At 27.0% G+C, this 10,341-nt stretch overlaps 1 protein-coding gene across 2 annotated transcripts; it reads left to right on the forward strand.

Annotated features, from left to right (window-relative positions):
- Positions 1 to 7,666: 7,666 nt before the first annotated feature.
- LOC105134094 (probable WRKY transcription factor 40) lies at positions 7,667 to 9,474 on the forward strand. 2 transcript variants are annotated; one of them, XM_011038371.1, is made up of 5 exons: positions 7,668 to 7,910; positions 8,083 to 8,145; positions 8,251 to 8,589; positions 8,716 to 8,832; positions 8,962 to 9,474. In XM_011038371.1, the coding sequence occupies exons 1-5, from the start codon at positions 7,830 to 7,832 to the stop codon at positions 9,319 to 9,321; spliced, it is 960 nt and encodes a 319-aa protein (XP_011036673.1). In that variant the 5' UTR covers positions 7,668 to 7,829; the 3' UTR covers positions 9,322 to 9,474. The 2 variants fall into 2 exon arrangements, with proteins under 2 accessions (XP_011036674.1, XP_011036673.1); XM_011038372.1 differs by lacking the exon at positions 8,083 to 8,145 and having other exon boundaries at positions 7,667 to 7,910.
- The last annotated feature ends 867 nt before the right edge of the window (positions 9,475 to 10,341 follow it).

Genomic DNA, 10,341 nt, shown 5'->3' on the forward strand with positions numbered 1-10,341 from the left:
TTTTTTTATCTAAAATTCATGTTTAAAATAATCAAATGTAGGGTAATGATAATATATTTTTAGGTTTATTTACGTGTTGAATTCATGTTTATATAGGTATGATGAACTTCTAGAACTAATACTCCTAAACTCAACTACATGTTAAGCACAAGTTGCTAAACTTAACATTATAGGACTAAGCATCCCGCCAAGTCCAAATAAATATAGAATTGATATTCTTTTCATGCATCTTATTGGTCTACAAAACTCTACTTTTTTTATCCCATGAACCTTAATATAAAATTTTAAGGTTAATAATATTTATTTATGTATACCTTTTAAATATATAAAAATCTTTAAAATAATTTGTAACTTATCCCTTATTAATAATATGTAAAGGATATTTGTTTCTCATTAATATATATATATATATATATATATGAGAAATATTTTCTCTTATTAATTCAATTAAGATAAGATAACACTTTACCTTTTTTTTATAAAAAAAATAAAATTCATAGACTTTAAAAATACTATGAATCCTTAAAAAAATCACAATCTTTTTCTTTTTAATATTCTTAACATACATATTTTAATAGTTTATCTATTTAAAATATTTATATTTTTTCTATCAAAAAAATATTTACTTAAGTATTAAAAAATTCTCAACTCTATTAAATGTGTTATTTTATAAGTATTATCTATGTTGGCTTACTACCGGTCATCTTGTCAATTGAAAATGAATTGAATAACTAGAATAAAAAGATTAATAATTATTTAGAAGATAGATCTTACTTCTAAATTGCTTGATTTTTTAGATTCTCACTATTTACATAGCAACATTCCTTAAACAAAATCAAATATTAAAAATTATGTAATAAAAAAGTTATATCTATACAATTATAATAGCTTCTCTAAAAACTCTTTATTTAGCCAAATAAAATGAAAGAGAAGATTAGCATAGCATTGCGCAAGGATGGCATGATCAAAACGGGAAATGGTCCAAGAAAGGGCTTCTTATTGAGATTTTGATATGTCTTAAGGAAGTAGTTGATTGAATATAAAATCAATCGGGACAAATAAAATTAATTTATTAATTAATTAATTAACACAGAGGAGGGTTTCACTCAACATGAACATAAAGGCTGGAAGCAAATATTAATTTATTGTTGGTGGTGGACTAAGATGTATAACAAAAAGTCAAATGTGTTATTTAATATATATTAAATAACACATTTGACTTTTTATTATGTATCTTTCCCATGACCTTGACCAATGGACCTGATCCGCAGCAAACTATGGTCAATGAGTGATTGACAAGTGGAAACAAAATCTGGGGAGCCAAAAAGATAACCAAAGGTTATAAGGAAAATAAAAATAAAAATAGAGACATCGTAGATGCGTGTAATGTCCACTTTCCACTAGAACTACCCCTCAATTCTCCCTTAAAAAAGGTTCGATGGCCTTTGGCACCATGAAATGGGAGTTTTTTTTTTAATATTTAGTTTTTTTTCTTGTTTTCTTTTCAATATGTTCATTTGTTAAAAATGAAAAACAAATTTAAAAATAAAAAAATAATTAAAGATCATAGTTTTTTTCATTAAAAAAGTCAAAACCACAATTTATACTAATCATCTATTTTTGTATTTGTGATAAACTAATGGTAAGATATTTATTTTGTAATAAATCAAACTAAAAAAACATGTAATTTTATAGAAATTACCATTCCCATCCGGACAAGATTTCTCCTAGAAATATCGGCTACCAAAGACCAGTCAAATGAATTAACTCTAATTTTCCCACACTTAACCATGGCAATTTGATTGATTTTCTAGCTAGACTTGCGTGTTTTCAAGCAAGATTTCAAAAATATATGACATTAGATCGGTGTTTCACACAACTTACTCAGAAAAGGTCGTCGTGAAAACAATGGGAAGGAAACTAAAACGTCCTTAAATGTTTGACCCAAAAAACACTGAGAGGAATGCAATGTGAACATTGAATATGCTTTGTATCCTTAGATATGGGGTTTTAGAGAAGACATGGCGATATTTGAAGTCGGCAAGGTATATATATATATATATATATATAAGAAAAAAAAAAAAACAGGACTTCTAGCAAGCTTAGAGGCTATATATGTATGTATGTGTGTGAAGCCAGTATTGACTTCTCTCTATTTTCACTCAATCCTTGGCAGCTATAGGAACTAGTTGGCCTCCGGCCTCCAGGTCGGCTGGAGAAGGAAAATGTGGAGGGTTAAAAAAAAAATAAAAATAAAAATAAAAGCGGAGGGTTAAAAAAAAACAAAAAAAACAAAATAAAAGGAGAAGAAGAACCACTCACATATCATAAGGATCGTACCTTTTATTTTATTCATGAATATGGATTTTCTTGTGTTAGGAACCGGCTATACCAAAATTTGAGGATAAGTTGAACATTTCAATTACCCTTAACGTTTTTTTATATAAAAACGTTTATATTATATTAATTTATTTTTAGTTATAAAGGAAATGTTCAAAACTCAAGACTTCTTGAAGAAAAAGATGATATTAGTTTCCTTTACATTAATATATTTAACAAATAATAGTATGCTCTTGAAATTAACCCATCATGTATTTTATGCTTGGTTGCTTCTTCTTTTTCTTATCATTTTGATTTGAAAATGCACTTCACATCCACAAAATTCAATCCATTACGAATTCTGTCAACTATTTAGCAAAATATGAGTTACTCCTCTCTCTTTTTTCGCAAAAAAGGAGCCTGTCACCACATGGTTCAAGTTTATTATTCGTTTAAATAGAGAGGCATTATTTTCATTTTTCTTATAATTAGTTAACTATATGTCATGTGACATGCCTGGTGTGAGTTGACCAATCTCCCCCCAATATATGTTGGAAAGAGATTTTAAATTTAATTATAAAATTATAATTATAATGTTCAGGAGTTATTATTTGATATTATAATTACTAAAAATTCTACTAATTTTTGACTGGTTGTAAAAGAAAAAACAGGTTATTTCCAATACATCCTACTTAAAATAAATTATATTATTATTTTATTGTTATTCTAAGTTGTATTTTTGTCCATTAATCTTATTGGGTTAAAACTTAATCATTCAAGGGACTAGACTTATTTATTTCAGCATTATGAATGACAAACTAATTATAATGGTTATATTATTATTTTATTGTTATTTTAAGTTGTATTTTTGTCCATTAACCTTATCTAAAGTTCAAGGTAAATCTTTTTTTTGTAAATAAATATTTATATTATTGGGTTAAAACTTAATCATTCAAGGAACTAGACTTATTTATTTGAGCATTATGAATGACAAACTAATTATAATGGTATTTTATGTATTTTGGCTAAACCCTAATGGATAATTATAAATTAGTTGCAATATCTTTTTTGCATTCTTTTTTCAAACATGATAAAAATGATTTTATCTTTCTTTAAAAAATATACATAAAAAACTTTTAGAATTTGATGTATGCACAAAGACAAAACATTTTTTTTTTGTGTTTTTTGGAAAGAGAAAAATAATTTTTTTTATTTTTTAAAAAAAAATTCAAAGAAAACCAAGTATTAATATCAAGTCTGTATCTTACATGCAAGTCTACAGCTTGACTTATTTAAGATATAATTAAGTCATTTCACTTAATTAAATCATTTAATTTGATCAAATTAATTCTTAAATACAATTAAGCTTTTAATTTAGCCTTTGATTAAATCAAATTGGCATATTAAAAATCTAATTATGTTATTGGGCTTAATTTTTATGTAAATTCATTCAATAATCATTTAATTTGATATTAAATTCGCACTGTCTCTCCAATTTTAAATAAATGGGGTATGATTATGCTTTTAATTCCATCTAAAATTGCAGTAAGAATCTTCTATATACATTTGAAATTCTTCTTAGCTTGTTTTTGTCAAATCACTAGTTTTTTTTTATTATTATTTATCTTTTTATGCGGAAAGAAAAAAATAAATTTTGAGGGAATAATCTAAAAATGAATTATAACAATAAGAATAAAGAAAAAAAACTTTGGTTGATGTACAAAGGGTGTAAAATATGTTTGAATTAAAAATAGAAACAGCAAAATATAATATTCAAATTATTAAATATAAATACAAAATCATTTTAAATTTTTGAAATGAGACGTTATTTTTAAAATAATATAAGAGCTTTTAATTTTTAATTAAGGACACGGTATCATGAATTTAAATCATATCATTCTAATTTTGTAATCATAAATTCAAATGGTATCATTTTTGTCCTCTTATAACTAAAATATGAGTTTATTTGTGCGTTCAAACGAAAATGCAAGCTTTAATATTTTTTAAACATATTTATATTTATAAATTCGTGTGTAGTTTAAGCTCTTGTGGTATACAAGATGCAAGATATAATATTCTTTCACGTATTTATGATATTTGTTAATTTTTCATGATATTTAATTAATAGGGATTAAGTAGACAAGAAGAGACCCTTTAGAATACTAGGATATATATTAAATAACACATGAGATTTTGTTATTTATGTTTATATATAGTACACCATCAACAACTAATTAAAATCTGCTTATTGCCTTTTTGTACATGTTGAATGACACCCTCCTTTGTGATAATTAATTAATTATAACACCCACACACAAGATATGTATAATATTTCAAATATAAATATTACAATTTTATGTTTTATTAAAAGATAAATAATAATCAGATGATGAATATCCATATAAATATTCAAAACTTAATAAGTAAAATATATTCAAAACTTGATAAATAAGATATGAATATTTATTTTTTTAATTTATAAATAATAAATATGATATAAATATATAAAAAAATTCAACTCCTAGATACTCATTGTATTCGACAAACCCCTTTAGTGTGTGTATATATAAAAGACTTTTATTTATATATCTTTATATAGAGTCCACCATCAAAAATTAATTAGAATTTGCTTCCTGTGCCTTTTTGTTCATGTTGAAGGACACCCTTCTTTGTATTAACTAATTGTTATTAATTTGCCCCGATCGATTTTATTTTCAAGCAACCTTAACAGAACTTCCTTAAACATATCAACATCTCAATAATTACCCTTTTTCTTGGATCATTTATCTATTTGTGCATGTCATCCTCGCGGAGTGCTAAGCTAATCTTATTTGTATTGTTTTATTTGGCTCTTGTACAAGCTATTTTAGCTATAGATTTTAGACCCGATTAATACAAGGCCTGAATTTTAGATTTTGACCGGGTTTCTAAGTTTTAGTTAGATTGTTTGAGGCAAAAAAAATTTAAAAATTAAAACAACTTTATTTTACTAAAAAAACTAAAGTTAACAGGTTATAACTTATTTTTGACGAGTCAACCCATTAGATCAGCCGGGTCATATCAGATTTTTTTTCAACTCGGCCCGGTTCTAATCTCAAGTCGGTCGGGTCCCGGGTCGACCCGTCAAGCTGAGTCGGGTTTTAAAACTATAGTTGAACCTTTTTTATTATAAATTTTTTTTTTTGTTTTTAGGGACGTTATTATATAAGTAAGTTTTCTGATTTGTTTGAATATTTCTGTTTTCATTTCTTAGTGAAGTCATGTTTTTAATGGCTATAATAGCTACTTAATATATTTTTTATATATGAAAAAGAAAAAACTAGCCCTTTCTTAGAATTGGTAAACATAAAAGTATGTAAATACCTTATATTAATAATGATAAAAATCTTGTTGAGTTCCACTGAATAAGTTAACAGTATAAAACAAAAGTAAAGTAGCTATGAAATTAAAAATAAAATAAAAAATGACAACATGTCAAATAAGAAACGATGTCACTGTTGAAATTCTAAAATAAAAAATTCCAATAGCAATCGAAGGACTACAATAATATGAAAATAAGATGAAACAATCTAATATGGTTTATAATCTTCAGTGAATATTAATTAATATTAATGATTTGTATGATGATTTGGTGGCATCCTATAAGAAATTTGTTTTAATTACAATGTATGGAAGAGACGTCAGCCATATGTAGCAATGAAATCATTCGAAGTCCTATTATATTTCTCCCACCATATTCATCGTAAGGAGATATTTTGCTTTTATATTTTAAAAATGGTTTTAAAAAAATTATTTTTTATTTTAAATTAATTTTTTTTATTTTTCGAGATCATACTAATATACTAATATCAAAAATAATTTTTTAAAATAAAAAAATATATAATTTTAATATATTTTTAAAAATAAAACACTTTAATATTACTATTATAAAAATATCGAAGACACGTTATATTTGCTAGCTAAAATACACGACTGTTTGGAAATGTGATCTAAATCATATTTTTTAAAAAATTATTAAAATTTAAAATTTTTATGTTTTTGAATTATTTTGATATATTAATTTTTAAAAATTAAAAAAAAATATTATTTTAATATATTTCTAAATAAAACGAAATGTAAAACTACAATTTTAATCAAACTCTACAAAAGATACAAGCTGCCAAATGCTAAAAATCTACTAATTAGTTTAGCTATTTAGATATATCATAGTTTTATCCTGGCATTCCATGAGTAAGATAATATTAAAGTTGTAATAAGAATAATTTTTAAAATGATTTTTTATTTAAAAATATATTAAAATAATATTATCTTACTTTTTAAAATTTATTTTTAATCTCAATAATTTAAACAATACAAAATCAGAAAAATAAAAATAAAAACTAAATAGTTATCAAAATCTGCCATGGGCGACGAAAATAGTGGAGGTTCTAGCAGTGTCAAAGAATAAAAGAGTGTCAGGCTGGGAATCAAGCCCAATAAATTCAAGCAAAAAGTCAAAAAACATAAATTGAAAGCCGGCAGTCCAATCATTTCAATCCGCGTCTGCTTTCCTTCTACTTTTTCAGTCAAATATAAACAAGACCCGAAAAGATAATATGGAAATAAATTTGAACCTCTCTTTTTTCTGTTTTTCTTTTCATTTCTTGGGTGAAAAATTAAATACAAAATATTTTCGGATGAGTTTAATTTCACACATTGAAATGGAGTTTTTCTAACTACTTTTTTTTTTATATTGCGTCTTCAATTACGTAAGTGGTGCCTTTTAAAAATATAATTTTTTAAATTAATGTTTTTTTAATTATTTGAATATACTAATACAAACGAATATTGTAATACATTTCTGAACGTTTTTTTAATTTATAATTACCTATATATTTATTGGAGTAGGAATCTAGACATTCAACCCTCGATTTTCCCATTGAACAAATGCCAGAATTGATCTCGGAATCATCATATCATAATTTTGCATCATCATTTAGTTCTTGTATTATTGAGCCATTAATTAGTATAAGTATTGTCATTAACTTATTAATAAGAAAATGAAAGAACATGGAAATTAGGTTAGGGGGGCGAGGAGCTCAAAGTCCACCGTTAAGCTTCTCCATGTTCAGGAAATTCCAACTTGAATTGGCTTCTTCAATTCATTACCTGGGCCACAGTACTTGACGTCGACATGCCACAGAAGAATTCAAAATATATATTCAACTTGTGAGGACGAAAACCATGACTTTCTCGTGGCTTTCCCACTTTTTTGTCTGCTTGTTTATCACCTGCTGCTTCCCGGGACTTTCCTTACAAGCCAAGCCATTGATTGACAAGCCAACTTTTTCTATAAATATTGATCATTCTTGCGTGTTTCTCTCATTCACTTGACCAAATTCAGACCACGCTCGCCTGCCAGCTAGCTAGCCAGTTATCTTGTATCAAATTCTAATTTCTCCTGCACTAAGTTTGTATAAATATACTTAGAGCTAGCTTCTTCAAGAAAGAGATTCATAACTAATTCATCAATGGACTCGTCATGGGTGAACACTTCTCTTGATCTCAACATCAATCCCTTCAAGCATGTCAATGAAATCACTCAAGTTCAGGTGAGTTCTTCTTCTTCTTTTTCATACAGTATATATATTTAAAGGATATCGATCCTTATTGGATATTCAGCTCTCCGTTCTTCGATCTTTCCCGGTTTTTCTTGGTCTTGATATATGATTGTCATGTGTATATATGCGCTAAAAGGATTTTTATCATTCTGTTTTGAATCAGAAAATCAAGAAATTCGAGGGATATTCTACTCGGGTTGAACAGAAATTACAAGTTAAAAATGAGGTCATTAGTTTCTATCACTTTTGCTTCTGGATTACTGTCATCTGATCTTTCATCCTCCAAACAAGTAAACTAAATCAGAAACTTTTTTTTTTTTATCATTCACAGGATGGTGTTGGTGTTCTTGTTGAAGAGTTGACTCGGATAAGTAGTGAGAACAAGAAGTTGACAGAAATGCTTGGTGTTGTTTGCGATAACTATATGGGTTTGCAAAAACATTTAGCTGATTTGGTGAGCAAGAATTCTGCAAAAGAACTCGTTACACCAATATCATCACGGAAGAGAAAGGCTGAGAGTGAAGATTATAGCATCGTGATTAATGGAATCAGTGGAGGAAATGCAGAGAGCAGTTCTATTGATGAAGAGTCAAGTAAAAGGCCAAAGGAGAATCTGAAATCAAAGATTTCAAGGACTTATTTTAGGACTTGTGAATCCGATGCAAGCTTGGTAAGTTCCTTGATCAATCAACATCTTGTTGCTAATGATGTGGTTAATTTTGTGTAAGAATCAAGATGTCTATTAGGGCTTTAATTAGCCTTCCTTCTAATATGAATAAACTTGGTTTATGTTTAGGTTGTGAAGGATGGATATCAATGGAGAAAATATGGCCAAAAGGTCACCAGAGACAATCCTTCCCCTAGGGCTTACTTCAAGTGCTCATTTGCCCCAGGTTGCCCTGTCAAGAAGAAGGTAATTATATATAATTAAAACAATACAGTGCTTTCACCTCCTCTTCAATTTGCTTTCTATTATGATTATTGCTCATGATTGGAGGGATATTTGAGATTTCTTACGAGAGATTTTACTTGGTTTTTTCAGGTCCAAAGAAGTGCTGAAGACCCTTCTATTTTGGTAGCAACTTACGAAGGAGAGCACAACCACGCTAGCCATTCTCAACATGAACCATCACTAGGCTCGAGCCACGGTTCTAATTTTGGTCCAATTCCCACACAATCACCGATCAGAAGTTCAGCTCCTACTGTGACCCTTGATTTGATCCAAAGTGGAAGGCATGGAGATAGGGCTACAAAGACTGTTCAAGAAATGGAAGTGCCCGCACTTCAAAAAATTTTGGTCCAACAAATGGCGTCTTCTTTGACAAGAGATCCGAATTTTACAGCTGCACTAGCAGCTGCTATCTCTGGGAGATTCAACCAGAATCGGATTGAGAAATGGTGAAATTAATAAAACAAAATTAGAATTTTATGTATCACTTTGAATTTATATATATATATATGAGTGATCGATCGATGTACGTACATATATCATATGAGTTTGAAACTTATAATTAATGTGAAAAAAAAATCGTAGAGTTTATTTAATTCTACTTTAGTTTGCAAAATGATTGTTTTCTATAATTAGTTCTTCTCTATTTCTTTGAAACAGGAATAATCACTTATATCATATATGACAGAAAGTTAGTATAGGCAGTCTTCGTGGATGATTTGTTTTCTTAAATAGCATAACATGCAGAGGTTTTGACGCATTAATTTTCTAGTAATTTAGGTTAAAGGGTTTTATTATGTATTTAACTATATAATTTTTTTTTCAATTTATTCTCTTTAAGAAAAGTGTTTCTTGTTCATTTAATGATTTTATCATAACTAGTTTCATTTAATCCATGATCTGACTTGATAGTAAGTACATATACAATGATCGATAATTTATTATGATTTGTACACTAATCTCATAATGGTTTGTTATCTCATAATGGTTTGTTGGAATCTTTTAAAAGATAAAAAAAAAATAGTTGTGTCTGCATTTGATTCTTCAACTATAACTGAACATTTATCTCTATAATCCTGATTCATTCTCATGATATTTATAACTATACTTATAAGGATTATTATTATTATTTATAACCTTACATATAATTCTCTATATACAAACCAATACAAGTATTTATTCATTAACTATTTCTATAAAAACTACATTGTAACAACAACTGAATCAAAAAAAAATATTTGTATATCTCCTACATAGATATTTAATATCATCTTCACTAATATTTCTTATATTAAATAGTATGTAATTAATAAAACTCTCAACCCCATTACAATAATCCATCATGTGCACCCTTTGCTAAAATTATATATATAAAAAAATAATCATTCATTATTTATTTCAAATTTATATAGAATATTGGTTTAACTCAAATTTATTCAATCTATTTTAATAGTATTCTTAAATTATTATTAA

Source organism: Populus euphratica, unplaced genomic scaffold (genome assembly GCF_000495115.2).
Source record: "Populus euphratica unplaced genomic scaffold, PopEup_1.0 scaffold40.1, whole genome shotgun sequence".
In the NCBI taxonomy this organism is placed as follows: Eukaryota; Viridiplantae; Streptophyta; class Magnoliopsida; order Malpighiales; family Salicaceae; genus Populus; species Populus euphratica.